Consider the following 15161-nt stretch of genomic DNA (forward strand, 5'->3'; position numbering starts at 1 on the left):
TAGACCAGGCTGGCCTCGAACTCACAGAGATCCGCCTGCCTCTGCCTTCCAAGTGCTGGGATTAAAGGCGTGCACCACCACCGCCCGGCCCAAATCTTTTCTTTAAGCTTGGATTCTGAGTTCTATGGGACAAAGTGTAACATGATGGTGCACTCCTTTAAACCCAGTCCTCAGGAGGCAGAGGCAGGGAATCTCTGAGTTTGAGGTCAGCCTGCTCTACAGACCTAGTTCTATAGGACAGTCAGGACTTGATAAAGAAACCCTGTCTCAAAAACAATCAATCAAACAAAAACATTAACAATTGAAAAAAAAAAAGACTTTTCTCCCTTATTAAGTGGCAACGCTCAAAAATTATGGCATTCTCCTTTCCCAGCTATAGGCACAGCTTCAGTCTGACGTCAAAAGCGTCAATGGTTACAAACTTAGAAAGCAGCATATGCCTCTTACTTACATCCGGAAGTCGGTAAAGCTTCATTGTTCTCTGTAAGGTCATGTTTCTACTCAAGTGAGAAAATTTCACTTCTACCAGTTTCCTGGGGTTTAGGGATCGATGCCAATACCTGGAAGACAATGGAGGTTTTACTGTCTTAGCTGTTCTAGAAGCATCTATTTAACACTTACGTTGTACCACGTGCACTGATGGCGCTGGCCATTTTATATGTATTAATTTGTCTGAAGATATAAAGAAAAACAAAACCCAAGGCATAAAATTGACTTGCTGCTAGTTATGTTCCTTTGGAGTTTGTGGTCTTTCATATCTTCCCCTAAATAAGAATATTACACATCTTATATTTTATTTAATAAAAGATGTATGTAAATTTTAAGGAGCCTTGTGATTTTATGAGAGGCAAACCAAACAAGAAATTTAAGATCATGAAAATATTCCTGCAAAATAAACCGTACCTATTAGTAGATACCATCAAAGAAAACTAATTCTGAGGAAATCCTTCAATTTGATTTCAGTTTTGGTATATAATACATTATTTGTACTGAAATATACCTATGATGCCAATTTTTCTGTTTATTTACTAATGTAATAATTTAGTAAGCTATAGTGATTTTACAGTTTTGTACTATATTCATTTCAAGTTTCATCCTACTTGAATCAAGAGAATTTGTGGAGGGAAATTATTTTTTGATGTCTTAAAAGCAGGTTAGACCAATAACAGTCTGATTGTACTCCCTCTGGAGTAATCTCTGCGAGCCTGGTTAGCCAACAAGAACCCTCAGACTTCTGACTGACAACACGTCACATTTAGCAGTGTGACACTGGATAGGCATTTCTAGACTGCGATACCACAGGTTTCCCCATGCACAGACATCAGACGGAGCAGACATGGAAACGTGAATCCAGCATCATTAGTAGGTAAATTTTACACTTAATAACTGAGAGTGCTACAAGATATACTGAATACTGGAGTCAACGGCTTGAGTTTTGTCTCTACATCAGCTACCAACAAACTACTATCCCCAGCAAGCCCAATCCCTGTGGATTAAATCAGAGGAGAACATAGTTATGACCCATCCCATCTGGCAAAGGGGAAACTTCTGATGTTTGTGTGGTGCTATTACCTGCATGTGGCAACAGGTTTAGGAAGAACCACTCCGGCAGTATAAACAGCCTGGAAGATCCCTTCTAGGTTCACTCTTCTAGTTATCTCTCGAATTAACACTGGAGCTACCCGTTTGGATCTCAGCTTCTTATGGACACAGAGAAAGTTGATCTCTACCATCCTCTTCACGCTGACAAACAGACGGGACAATTAGAGCACACTTTAAAAAGCAGGGCAACATTGAAAAGCATCCTGAAAAATACTGCATTGTGCAGGCATTTCACAAAAATCAGACTAGATACCATTTTCTATACCCATTGTCAAAATGGTCAACTCTAGGTCAGGGAGATCTAGATTACAATGATCAATCAAATTCTAATTGACCTCAATTAGAATGTAAAACTTTGGTCTATTTTTATAATTTTAGATGTTAGATCAGATAGGTCTCAAGAAGTGTTCCTGTATGTTTTTTCCTGCAACATATATAATTATGGCAAACAAATATAGCAAATAAAAACCCCAACACAGCAATAACAACAACAACAAAACCAACTAAATAATATCCCACCACTCCCATCCACTCTAAAGTAGAAATGGCAAGGTATTGTTCAAACATGACAGATTCCCCAAGATCCCTGGAGAAGGGCCTTCATCAGACCAGAGCTGACACTATTCCAAGCTACCATAATCCTCCCAGAGCTTCAAAGCTCAGTTCTGACGTGAGGTATGTGTGTATTTTAAGTGTTCTTGAGAGCACATGCTTTTATCAGTTCAGCTAGGCAGCTCACTATGGTAAACAGACATATTAGCTATTAGACCTCTGATTTTCATATCTGTGTATCTGACTTAGGGCTGGCAATCCAGAGCAAATATGTAATACATTTATCCTTTGGACAGAGTTTATAATCACCTTTAAAATTGCTAATTTTTTCTGAAATACCTGTTGATGGCTTTGTTTATTCTATGAACATAATTATATACATAAATAAAGCTGTGTGCATGTATGAGATTGAGAGGCAGAGAGTAAAATAAAAATAAGGAGGGAGAGCCGGGCGGTGGTGGCACACGCCTTTAATCCCAGCACTCGGGAGGCAGAGGCAGGCAGATCTCTGTGAGTTCGAGGCCAGCCTGGTCTACAAGAACTAGTTCCAGGACAGGAACCGAAAGCTACGGAGAAACCCTGTCTCGAAAATCAAAAAAATAAAAATAAAAAATAAAAAATAAATAAATAAATAAATAAATAAAATGAGGAGGGAGAGAGGATCAATGGGAAAGTGGAGTGAGGTATAGTTGGACAGATGGAGGGATAGAAAGACAGCACTGTTCTCTCACCTCTTGTCCAAGTTTTCCTTTAACTAAAAAAGAAAAACCTAAATAAATCTAACTATTAGACTTTTTAAGTTTACAATATCAGTGTACAAAGAGCTCCTAAACAGCTCTCCCAAGCAATCTTGCTATCAACAGCCAAGTTTAGTAATCATTGACTTACTTATTTTGGCACCAGAGACCCAAAGCCACACACATGCCAGGCAGACACTCTACAATTGAGCTACATTTCTTATCCTTTGGTTCTTTTGATTTAGAATTTTACCACATGGCACAAGCCGGCAACACTAAAGGTAAACATCTATTGTCTTTCTCAATGGTGCTCCACAATTTTATTTATTTATTTTTGAGGCAGGACTGGCACTATACCTGGAGCTTACAGATTCAAATAACTTGACCAATCAAGAAGCTCTTGGCACCCTCCATTTCCCTGTCTCTGCTAACCTAATTCCAGGATTACAGGCATATATCATAGCAGTTGGCTTTTAATATGGGTGGTGGGGATGGGATCCAAGTTCAGGTCCTTATACTTGCATAGCAAGCGCTTTTTACCGAGCTCCATCACCCTGGTTCTGTATTGTGTAACTTTTAAAAGCCTGTTTTAATTACAATTTGGAGTGTACACACACACATGCACAGGCTTTAACACGTACCTGTCATAAATTCGAATGTTTGCTGGGATGGCACTTATGAAACCTACTAGCTTTTTATTTGAAGACACTCGGACCCCACAGTGCCATTGCAGAAGCCAGCCTGGGGGACGCAGAGCCCTGAGGTAGAGAAAAGAAACACCAGTCAGGATCCAAGAACAAAGGAACAAAACAAAACCTCCTCAGTCAACAATCAATCAATGGCCCATGACCAGCCAGGCATACCACAAGAGAAACTCAGGCGAATAGTCGAAGCGGAACATATTGTCATCGTCTTCCACGTAATTCTCGTTCAGCAAAGTGTACAACTCCTTCAGCTAAAAGACAAAAAAAGTGTACTGTCTAAGGTGCTCAGAGCACCATGTAAGTAAATGTACCTTAGAACAATGACAGTGAATGTAGCTGTTGAATTAAAGTCTTACCACTTCAGCATTACTCAAATCTAAAGTGTCCCACATAAAACCCTGTGGCAAAGAATACGGTTCCTGGCGGATATTGTCCTTGTCTGGTTCAATTGCACCATGAGATGTTATGACTTCATCTGGGAAAAAAAAAAAGAAAAAGAAAGGATATCATATTACATAATAGTCTGACAATCCCACAAATAGCAACAGAAGTTAAAGGACACTTTCAGATTTTGGACATTTGAGCTCAAAATAATCCAAATGGTAAGAGCAGCTATATTCATGCATGCTTTATTTTATAACAATAGTATTAATATTATTAATAATCATATGTAGTAATAACTAACACATTGTTGATTCCTTTGGACTGTTATTTCACCAGTTAAGCAAAAGAGAAACTGAATGTCACATAGTGACATTATAAAATGATTTCTCAGCCTCAGCCCTAGGTTGCACTACACTACAACCACAACCATAAGCGATACAAGCATGATACAACAGCTTTAGAAATGGTCTCTCTTTTTTATTTCACGTCCACAAATTGAGGGTGTGGAGGCCTTCCAGCAGCAAAACCTAACACAAATTTCTAAACTGATTACTTCTTCCCTACCTGTCTTAGTGTTCCTACTGCTGTGAAGAAACACCATGACCACATCAACTCTTACAAAGGAAACATTTAATTGGGGTGGCTTATTTACAGTTCAGAGGTTCAGTCCATTGTCATCATGGTGGAACATGGTGGCACACAGGTAGACATGGTGCTGGAGAAGTAGCTGAGATTCCTACATCTTATAGGCAACAGGATGTGGTTTGAGACACTGGGCAGTACCTTGAGCACATGAGATCTCAAAGCCCACCTTCACAGTGACATACTTCCTTCAACAAGACCACACCTACTCCAACAAGACCCTACACTTCCTAATAATGCCACTCCCTATGAGATTATGGGGGCCAATTACAATTAGACTACCACACTACCTTTACTATCCCTACTTCCTAAATGCTAGGATTACAGGCATGTAAACCACATCTGGTTGATACGGTGCTGAGAATAAAACCCAAGGCTTTGTTTGTAGTTGGCAAGCATGCTACAATTATATCAGCCCAGCCCTTAACTTCTCTTTTCCAATTCTTTCTCTGAATTAAGTGTGTAATTTAGAATAAAATGTAGGCGCTTCTCTGCGGCTCTAGCCTGCCTGGCATCTCTGCATACCTCCATAGTCCTGTTCCCAGTATGATAGCCTCTGACCTTAAGAATTTGTCTTAGGGGGCTGGAGAGATGGCTCAGAGGTTAAGAGCACTGGCTGCTCTTCCAGAGGTCCCAGCAACCACATGGTGGCTCACAACCTTCTGTACTGAAATCTGGTGCCCGCCTCTGGTGTGCAGGCAAACATCAGGGCAGAATGTTGTATACATAATAAATAAATCTATTTTTAAAAAAAAAGAAAAAAAGAATTTGTCTTAGTTCAGGGCATTCCTTTTTGCTGAGGCCTTGTCCTCTGGTCATTAAGATGTTGGTCCCTGGGAATGTCTCAGTTCACAAGTCATTTTCTCACAGTATCTTTCAACAATTAAAGCTTTTTTCCTATGAAAGATATAGAAGCTCTCTGTTCTGCTTGATCACCTTATACAACTCCTTTCTACCTCTGTCCCACTTTCCATGACCATTTCTTGACCTGTGACCCTGGCAATTACTTACTATCTGCGGAGTATGGATCCGGTACATCTAGTTATAGAATCCTTCTACAAGAAGTGCACGACTTGCACCAGGTCCTCAGACTTTCTCCTGGGAACCCTTGTGGCTCAATTCCTGGTCACTCATATATAGTATCCCCATGAAGCCTATATAACGCTTACAAGATGCAGGCACCTTGGAACAGCTGGGTGTGTTTAGCCTGGACTGTGTCACACCCCAGACAGAACTAGAGAGGCAGTTTCTATGTATTCTGTCAGGGCTCCTTTCTGCACCAACATGACTCCCTCAGCAGACATGGTCTCTGACTGAACTGAGGTATACTAGGAGCTCTAGCATTCTGAGAACCCTGTAAAAATTTAGGGCAAGGGCTGGGGGCTGGGAGAGGAAAGGAAGATGAGCCCCAGGCAATTCTTCCCAAAAGGAGCCCTGAGATTAGGTGTCTTCTCTGGAGGGCAAGAAAGCAGCTTAGTGAGCCACATTCACCACAATCAATAAATCTAGATCCTTCAACTAATACTTATTTAATTAGGTGTCATTAAAGACTTTGTAAATTTATTCTAAAGAATATTCCTCCATTACCAGACACATTTCTAGAAGCTGAAAGAAAAAAGGTAGACCCACTCCCATCTTTCCCAGTGTAAGAGATGAGTCCAGGGCCTCATGTCCTAGGCAAGTGCTCTAGCACTGAGGCATACTCCCAATTTTCAGTCTTATTCCTTTCTTGCCTACTTAGATGCTGTCCTTCTCTAGCTGTTGGTGTGGATATGTGTGGTAAAGGATTAGAAAAACATAACTGATACTTCCAATGCTCAGGAAAATATTACTCGAGTTATAACATCAAAATGGATTATCTGTATATAACTGGGATGTTTAGAGTTTTAGGTGCAAGTGACCCTTTATATACTGATTGGAACCTAAATAATCAACATGTTAGTAGAACATTTCTAAGTCAATTTGACAATTCTAAGTCAAAGTAGGACATTTATGCCGTCATGTAATTTGAATGCTTTCATATTATTAATAATCTCACCTTTGTAAAATAGGAAAGAAAAAAAGGGGAAACTGAATGGGATAATAGGAATAATAATAGTGTGCATACTTGTGAGCTATTTATGGACAATTTACATTGGTATAGATTCTTTTTTTAAAAAAAAAATATTTATTTATTTATTATGTATACAATATTCTGTCTGTGTATATGTCTGCAGACCAGAAGAGGGCACCAGACCTCATTCAAGATGGTTGTGAGCCACCATGTGGTTGCTGGGAATTGAACTCAGGACCTTTGGAAGAGCAGGCAATGCTCTTAACCACTGAGCCATCTCTCCAGCCCATAGATTCTTACATATTGATATAAGTTCAAATTATATTTGTTGTATTGAATGTGCTCCTATTTCTGTTTATAATATTTGTACACCTATGCAAAGTTATTTTGTCAGATTGTATGCATGCATGTTTCTACCTCTCTTTAAGAAATTTTGTATACTGATACATTTTAGGATATATTTATCATATTGTACTATACATTTCTACCTCTGATGAAGATACTTGTACATTGTTTATATTTTGAAGTCACTGTTCTCATTTGTTGCACAGTGGTTTAAAGATTGTTTAATATTCATAGAAGTCTTAGTATTTAAGCTATATAGGTATTAAGCAGTATAGGTCTATAGTCATCCATATATAGTTAGACTAATCAGGTTCTTTAGATACATAGAGATTGTATTCCACATTGATAGGTAATTTTCAACTACTTCAAATAACTGTAGACTATGGCATTTAAATAATTTAGGGTTCTGTTGACATGAGACACAATTGCTCCTGGCAGCACTGATCTATGCCCAAGAAAAAGTTGAGCACTGAAAACACTCCACTTGGAGCTTGTTTTCTTCTTTCCAAAACTGGCCTTTGGGTAAGGGACTGCCCATGCCTTGACCACTGACAAAATACACATTGTCTGGACTAGACAAACAGGGCAAAAAGACTGTCAAACCATGCCAAGATAGGGTAAGATGTTTTAAAAAATATTTCCTGCCTCTAAAAATGGTCTGTCAATTACTCTAGGTCTTAGCCAACGTTGGTTGCTCCAACACTGCAAATGAGACTTTGGGTGACTCATCAGGTAGCCAGTTGTCTCTGTCACCTACTGTACATTTTGAAAGCTGTCTGATTGTACTTCCTGCCTACTCAAGTAATATTATCTGCCTTCTCCCTTTGAAGGGGTAAAAGATTAGATAGTCATAGTTACTTTCCTCTTATGATTTAGCTAAGCCATTTCTAATACAGGACTTAGACTCCTTAGGATAGAATGATTATTAAAACATTTAGCATACATTCCTTGCTTAATAGTTTATGCTGGTTATAATTCTAATTTTTATGCATGATATCTGTTCTTATTGTATACAATTCTGTATTGGGTTTGAAGCTCTTATTTAGACAAAAGAGGTGATGAGGAACCAATGGCCTTTGAGAGGCTGGACCAGGTTGAAGCGTGGCTTTGGGGTGCCAAAAGGTCACAATCCCACCCACTTACCCCTAGTTTCCTGTGCTCCACACCTTGATTTTGAACACCCGTTCCTTTTCTGTGAGCTTTCCCTTTTAATAAAGAAAAACCTTAGAATACTCTATTTGGAGTTAGTTTGGGATCATCTGACTCGTGTTCCCCCTATTCTACATGTTCAGCACCACACAATTATCCACTTAGTGAGATATTATAGAGAAGTTTTGAAGTTTTTGTTTTTTTTTTTTTTTATCTGACTCCTTTAGAATTCCTGAGGTGTAAGAAATGCTGAAAAACAAAGTGGTGGGAGCCAGAGGGGGTTGCTACAGTAATGGCTCAGAGGTTCAGAGCATTTGCTGCTCTTGCAGAGGACCCAAAGTTTGGTTCTCAGCACCCACACAATACCTCACAACTAACTATCTTTAACTACACTTTCAGGTGATCCATTGCCTTCTTCTGGCTTCCATGGACACCAAGCATACAAATGGCTCTTATGTATGTATGCAAGCAAAACAGTCATATGCATCCAATAAAAAAATTTTAAAAATCTTCAAAATACAATAATACCTAGGAAAAAACAACTTCATGAAGATCAGAAGCAAAGAAAAGGAATGAGAGAAAAAAAAAACCAACTCTCTTTCTGTATAATATATGTAGGTTATATATTATATAAACTATATATTAGTTATATTGTAGAATGTAGCACATTTTTATATATTATATACAGTATATTTTAGTATACAGTGTATTATATATTTTATTGTAAACATACATATAAGAAAGTCTAATAGAAAATTATGATATATACATATTTCAAATATGGGACAGTTGGATAACATAACAGAAACAGCAATTAGGCTACAATCAGTGTTATTGAAAACCAATGTCCCTACTAGTCTATCTATACTTCAAGAAGACAGATACTATCTTTTGTGTTAATTTTGAGTGTATGACACAAGACTGCGTCCAGGTCTCTTCACGCTGAATTGTGGAAACACACATATGAGCTTACTCAATTTGGGTACTGGCTGTGTGTCCCAGAACTGGTATCTGCGCTTTGTGGCCTCATCAATGTTCCTGGCTGGACCTTGGCATGCAGACAGCAGCTCCATTGCTCTCTGGATGTCCTGTAGCTTCTGAATAGGGATGGTAGGATTCTAGGAGAGCAGAGACACAGACACATGATATGAGGAAGCTGCCACCACTTTGGAACACAGGGCAACTGTGTGTATTGGCCTCAGAAGCTGCAACTCCTAAACACTGTCCCACCTCCTGGAAGCCTGCTGAAGGCTCTCTGTGAATATACCAAGATGAAACACCTGCACTGTTGCAGATGACCACTGTGATGGAGTTTCAATGGGGACTCTGGTGGTTTGGGAATGCTAAGTACACAGAAGCACCCTTTGCTTCAGATTCCCGCCCATCTGTGCCGGTCCCACTGTTCCTTTGGGAAAAGAAGGCAAAAAGTGACATGCAGGCATGCATTACTGTCACACAGCAGCCAGGCAGCCAGGAGCCTCGGTTGTGCTGTTAGCGTTAATGCTCTGCAGCAGCAATGGAGGGGCAGAGGAAACAACTTCTAGAATAGAAACTAGACAGACAAGAGATGATTAGAAGGGAAAGAGGGAAAAAAAGAAAAGAGAACCTTAGGGCTATGCTGGGAAGGAAATGGTTAAGAAGAAACCACTAACCCTGCTACTACTCTCTCCTGGACCACACCCAGCCTTTCTCACACTAGAGGAGCCCTGAGACAGAAGGCAGAAAAAAAGCTGCTCTGCAAACCATAATCCTTGGCAACCACTGCTTATTCACTCAACAGAAGTATGGAAAACTAGCCTCATTTTTAAGTAAAACATATTCTTATCTAAAAAGTGGGCAGTATTTTAATTCCAAAATTCCTTTCTCAAAGTCCATATTCCAGGTTTTCTCTTGCAGATTCCCATCTATTTAATTCTTCAAATGTAATAATAATACACAGAAACTGAGATTACATTCAAAATGAGACAAAGGACCTAGGACTGGATATAGAATCAGTGGCTTTTTCCCCCAATATGTAAAACAACTGAATTTAAGGATTTTGATACCACTCAAGTAATACTTTCCATTGTGATTTAGAAATGGATGGAAGAAATTTCAGAGCCATTAGATTTTGCTGTGTATCAGTACACTGAACATGAAGCACAGGGACAATGGACTCTCCAACAACTTTGGACTTCTGCTCAATTTTGAGTCTGAAATCTGTGCTCTGAACAAGCCTTTTATAACTTGAAAAGCTTCTCTAATTGAAGTACAAAACAGGCTGTCCTGTGACTGCCGTATTTACTGGGTTTCTTTAGGTTCTTGACATTACCTAGTAGATAAAGCTATGAAGTCTAACTGGAGCAGGCCAACAGCTTACTGCCTCCACTCAGCTCCCATGAGCACAGCTCTACTGCCACTGAGTCTAGAAGCTGTTTTAAAGATAGGGCCATACCTTACCGACACATACAAATTATAGCGAATACTTTCCTGTTCTAATCATTGCATTCCTTTTCTCTCTCCTCTTCCTCCCTTCTATCCCCCTTTTGGAAGTGGTACTAAGAATTGAACCCAGAGCCAAATACATGTTAGACAAAAAAGGCTCTACCACTATCTATCTCAGCTTTTTGGTAAATTAGAGATAGGGTTTACTAAGTTGGCCACGCTGACCTTGAATATGAGATCTTCCCACATCAACCTCTCAAATAGAAATTGTTACAGGTATGAACCACAACATATGGCCCTGCATTTTTTTTCAGCCACGTTGTCAATTTTTCTTAGCGTAAATACTCAAATGTAATTATTCTCTTATAACAACAAAATAGTGTGTATCTAGCTATTCTTAGTTGATGTATGTAAGTTGTTTTAATTCCAGTTTTCTTTTGGCCTGCTGATTTCATACATAACTTCATGTGACGTGCTTAGTTTTAACTCAATCATTTTCTGCATTAAAAAAGCAACCACCTTTGGTCTGTTTTATTTTCTAACACTTTAAGTAACTGATTTCTAAAATAAGAAAATTAATAACCACTTGAACTTCCAACATAATCTACTAAGAGACCTACAACAGGAACCGAGCTTACAACACAGTTCAACTAATGCTTGAATACATTTAACCTGATTTGAAAATGCAAAGTAGAATCTAGGCTTAAAAAAATCTGTCTACAGAGCCTGTACTGAGTTTGTTATAGTAAATTTTCTTTTCTGATAGTTGGGTTAAATCTTCCAAGACACAGCAAAAAGGAAATTATTTTGAAGTAATCATGAAGCAACATCATGGTTCTGTGGGAGCCAATGATATTCCAGCTCCAGGGAGTCCCTAGAGTAGTTTATATGTGCTATCTACGCAGTGTCACCAGGATGACTTGTGCTACAAATAATGGCCATTTGTGACACATTTTCCCCCAATGTTCACTATTTAAGTGCTTTCTAAAATTGGTACAAATAAATATACAATTTTTAAACTTATGTCAAAGTAAGGAAATTCAGTTAATTTTTTTTTTTAAAGACTGTGATTATTTGAAATGCTAGGGATTAAATGCAAAAACCTTGCACATCATGTTTGGCAAATGCTCAACCACTGGGCCACACCCTCGGCCTTAGGATTAATCTTTTCTTCTTTTTTTGAAACAAGGTCTCCCTATGTAGCTCAGGCTGGCCTGAAACTCACAATCCTCCTGCCTAGGCCTCCTGGGTGCTGGGATTACAGGCGGGCGCCACCACGCTCACCTTATGATACATTCTTAAATCTATCCATTCACCTTCCATAGTATCACCACCTGGGGAGAAAGGCGAGAATGTGCATTAGCCCCCAATTAACTGCCCACTATTATGTTCTTACCTAAGAGGCAGAAATTCATACTTCTTTCCATATCTGCTTCCTAAAGAATACTAAATATCAGCTACATTCTTTGCCCATTATTTTCCAAAATGAATACCTTAGGAGAAATCTGTCCAAGTCTTCTGCCACTAGAATGTCTGTAAAAAAGGGTTGGGGTTGTGGCTCAGGCAGTAAAGTGCCTGCCTGGCATGCACAAGGCCCTGGGTTCAATCCCCAGCACCACATATAGAAATCTGTTAAGAATTCAGACAAGTATTTTAATTTTAATCCTTAAATGTAAATCAGATAATTCTCTAAATATATCTACTGTCATAGTATGGCATTATCTATACCTGCTATAAATTTACAGGAGTGGGGTGGAAGAAACTTCAGCTTTTAAGAAAAATGTAATAAACAAAATCCCACATTGAAAGTTTCATTAAACATTAGCTCCTAATGTTTAAAAAAACAAACTCTCTACCATATATATATTAGCAGTAGTTCCTCTCACTCAGTTGGCTGCAGTTTCTTATCAGTACCCAGAGTGAGTGCTTAGAATCCCTGAGGGTAAAGCCAATGGCGTGGTAGAAGCAAAGAGCTGCCCACAACTGCAGGTAAGTGATGCGTTTATCTGCTGAAGCAACACCAAGAAATGGGAAAATATTTGCAAGCTGATGGTGGAAGTTCTGTCCAGTGGAACATTGATCACCTGAGGTCAAGAGGAAAGCTAAGGCAAAAGATTCAACTTTGTTCTTTCCCTCAGAGTCACTCAGGGCAAGAGACTCCTAGTTCTTTCATATAAAGCAGGTAGCAACAACAAAAGTATCCAAAGACTGATTTATGTGACATAATATAAACTTCATATAAAAACTGATATCCACACAATTTACAGGTGCTATTTGCCATGTGCACTGTACTTTAGAAAACAAAGCAATCTTCATTAAAAAAAAGATGTCACTTTAACTTCATGACAGTTCTACAGACTGGGGGAAATGGGTTTTCCAGGATAAGGAAACAGATTCAAAGATAAGCAATACAATGTGAGGAATGGAGGCCATGTGCCAGATCTTGGCGCTACTGGCCCAGAAAGATTGACTTGAAGCTACAACCATTTGTCATATTTGTTGTTATTTTCTATTTAGTTCGTTTGGCTCTTGTTTCCTGTACCACCAGGGCCATGTTCTCCTGTGTGACAGGAAGTAGAGATCTCCACAAACAGGTAATTGCCAACTGCATCACCAGACCTATATACAGCACAACTAGCTCTTCAGCAGGCTATCTGCCAACATGGGACCCAGATGAACAAGTTTGGTCTAAAATAGGGGTGTCCTAAGGGAGAACATGAGGAGGTGTTTCCCACCCTTAGCAATGGCATGAGGGATGGCCACTGCAGACCAGGCTGATTCAAAGTCAACAGAAGACTTACCCATGGCTGCTCCCGCTGAAATCTGCTGCCAGATGGCGTTGTGCTATGCAGGTAATTAGACAGACACCCAGAAAAATTAAAATGTGAATATCTTCTGAACTAAAAGTAATCACAGATTAAGTGTAACTTCAAAACAAAACAAAACAAGAAAACAAAGCAAAAACAGAAAAACAAAAACAACAAACAAAAAAACAAAAAACTCCTACCAGGCTCCCAGAGAGATATTCTTCTATGACTATGATTTACATACTACTACACAGAGAAGAGATGAGATGTCTGCACACATACAGAAGCCCAGTGTGTACCTCTTGGTTATGCAGGTATCACCATGAGCTACAGGGAAGCTATAAATACCCTCCAGTTACTACTGCCATTCAACACAGCCAAATGAATCACTAGCTACACATCTAACCCAAAGGGCACCCAAACCCATTTCTTCTGTATTGGGAAACAACAGCTGTGGCAAGAAAACAGGCTCTCACTTTTGAAGACTGCTGAATTTTAATCTCCTGGGAGTCAGATGCAGAGTCAGACTTGGTACCCCCAGAATTCGGCTTCTCCTTTTTTCTCTTCTGCTTCTTCTTTTTCTTTTTTGCTCCCAAATCCCCTCCAGGGCTTCTGTAGGAAATGCAAGGAGAGTAAAACAAAGCAAAGGAAAAAAATCATTATATAAAACTGGGTTCATAAAAGCTATTACTTAGAAAAACCTATGTGATCTTCACAGTGAAGGACAACTATGTTAGGATGCATGGGATATGAGAGTGTCAGGTTAAAATGTTCATGATCAAACACTGGTTCTTGCTCTGTCATATAGCTAGTGTTCAGATGCTGCCTAAACATAAAAACTGTAGATACAAACCACATTTATAACCGAAATCAAAGAACATTCACAATCACTCCAACTCTAACTAACCTACTTTTTACTTAGCCCTTAAGACATACATCTGGGGTTAGTGATGGCTCAGAGGTTAAGAGCACTGGCTGCTCTTGCAGAGAAAGTGGGTTCACATATTTTAGACAGTCTTGGTAGCCCGCTAACTTAGGGGATTCCCCCAGTTTGCCTCTCAAGTGCTGGGATTACAGCTGGTGACCATGCCTGCCCGGTTTTTATGTAGGTTTTGGGGAATTCTCACAAGTACTTTATATATTGAGCCATCTCTCCAGCTGCACTTAATCTCATTTGAGCCTCACAAAACCCCAGACTGTTATCCTCTGGCTTCTGCTAGCTGTTTCAATCATAAATACTTTATTCAGTGTAACTGTTTAAAACTTTATGATAAAATTATGAATAGGGCAGAGATTGTATTTTAAATTAGCCCACCACCGCTTCTTTTCTCCCAGCATGCATAGAGGATATTGGGTAACCAGGCAACCTACATAAACAGTCAGGAGAAGCTAATGGCTCCTGATCTGATTAGTATTCACCAGATGCTGCAGTTTCTATGTGCCTAAGTCTGGAGTTTATGTTTATTACTCTAGGCAGTAGAAACAGAGGAGATCCAGACCTCTAAACTATCATACTAACAGGGTATGCTGTTATAAGCTGTTCTGATTGTGGGCATAGTGGGTCTGTGGTTCTAGATCTCTTCTGCTGTCCTTGAGAGTAAAACACAAGCAGTAAACTTCCTGAACAAAAGTCATCAGTATATACTTTTAGCTCCTTTATCGAAAATCAGGTGTTCATAGGATTGTGGGTTAAAGTCAGGGTCTTCTATTCTATTCCATTGGTCGACTTCTCTGTTTTTATGCCAATACCAAGCTGTTTTCA

At 39.3% G+C, this 15161-nt stretch overlaps 1 protein-coding gene across 4 annotated transcripts in view; it reads right to left on the reverse strand.

Annotated features, from left to right (window-relative positions):
- Nmt2 (N-myristoyltransferase 2) overlaps window positions 1-15161 on the reverse strand; it is a 44305-nt gene that overhangs the window by 12096 nt on the left and 17048 nt on the right. Inside the window, exons 2-10 of one of the 4 annotated variants that reach the window (XM_005354620.3) lie at window positions 13876-14011; window positions 13394-13436; window positions 11877-11926; window positions 9142-9286; window positions 3952-4070; window positions 3755-3846; window positions 3533-3649; window positions 1573-1743; window positions 452-560 (exon numbers count right to left, since the gene is read on the reverse strand). In XM_005354620.3, coding sequence (XP_005354677.1) covers window positions 452-560; window positions 1573-1743; window positions 3533-3649; window positions 3755-3846; window positions 3952-4070; window positions 9142-9286; window positions 11877-11926; window positions 13394-13436; window positions 13876-14011 — 982 coding nt within the window. The remainder of the gene's footprint in view (window positions 1-451; window positions 561-1572; window positions 1744-3532; window positions 3650-3754; window positions 3847-3951; window positions 4071-9141; window positions 9287-11876; window positions 11927-13393; window positions 13437-13875; window positions 14012-15161) is intronic. The other 3 variants (XM_026782843.1, XM_005354623.3, XM_005354621.2) reach the window with 3 other exon arrangements.

The sequence above is a fragment of the Microtus ochrogaster genome, chromosome 16 (assembly GCF_000317375.1).
Source record: "Microtus ochrogaster isolate Prairie Vole_2 chromosome 16, MicOch1.0, whole genome shotgun sequence".
Lineage (NCBI taxonomy): Eukaryota > Metazoa > Chordata > Mammalia > Rodentia > Cricetidae > Microtus > Microtus ochrogaster.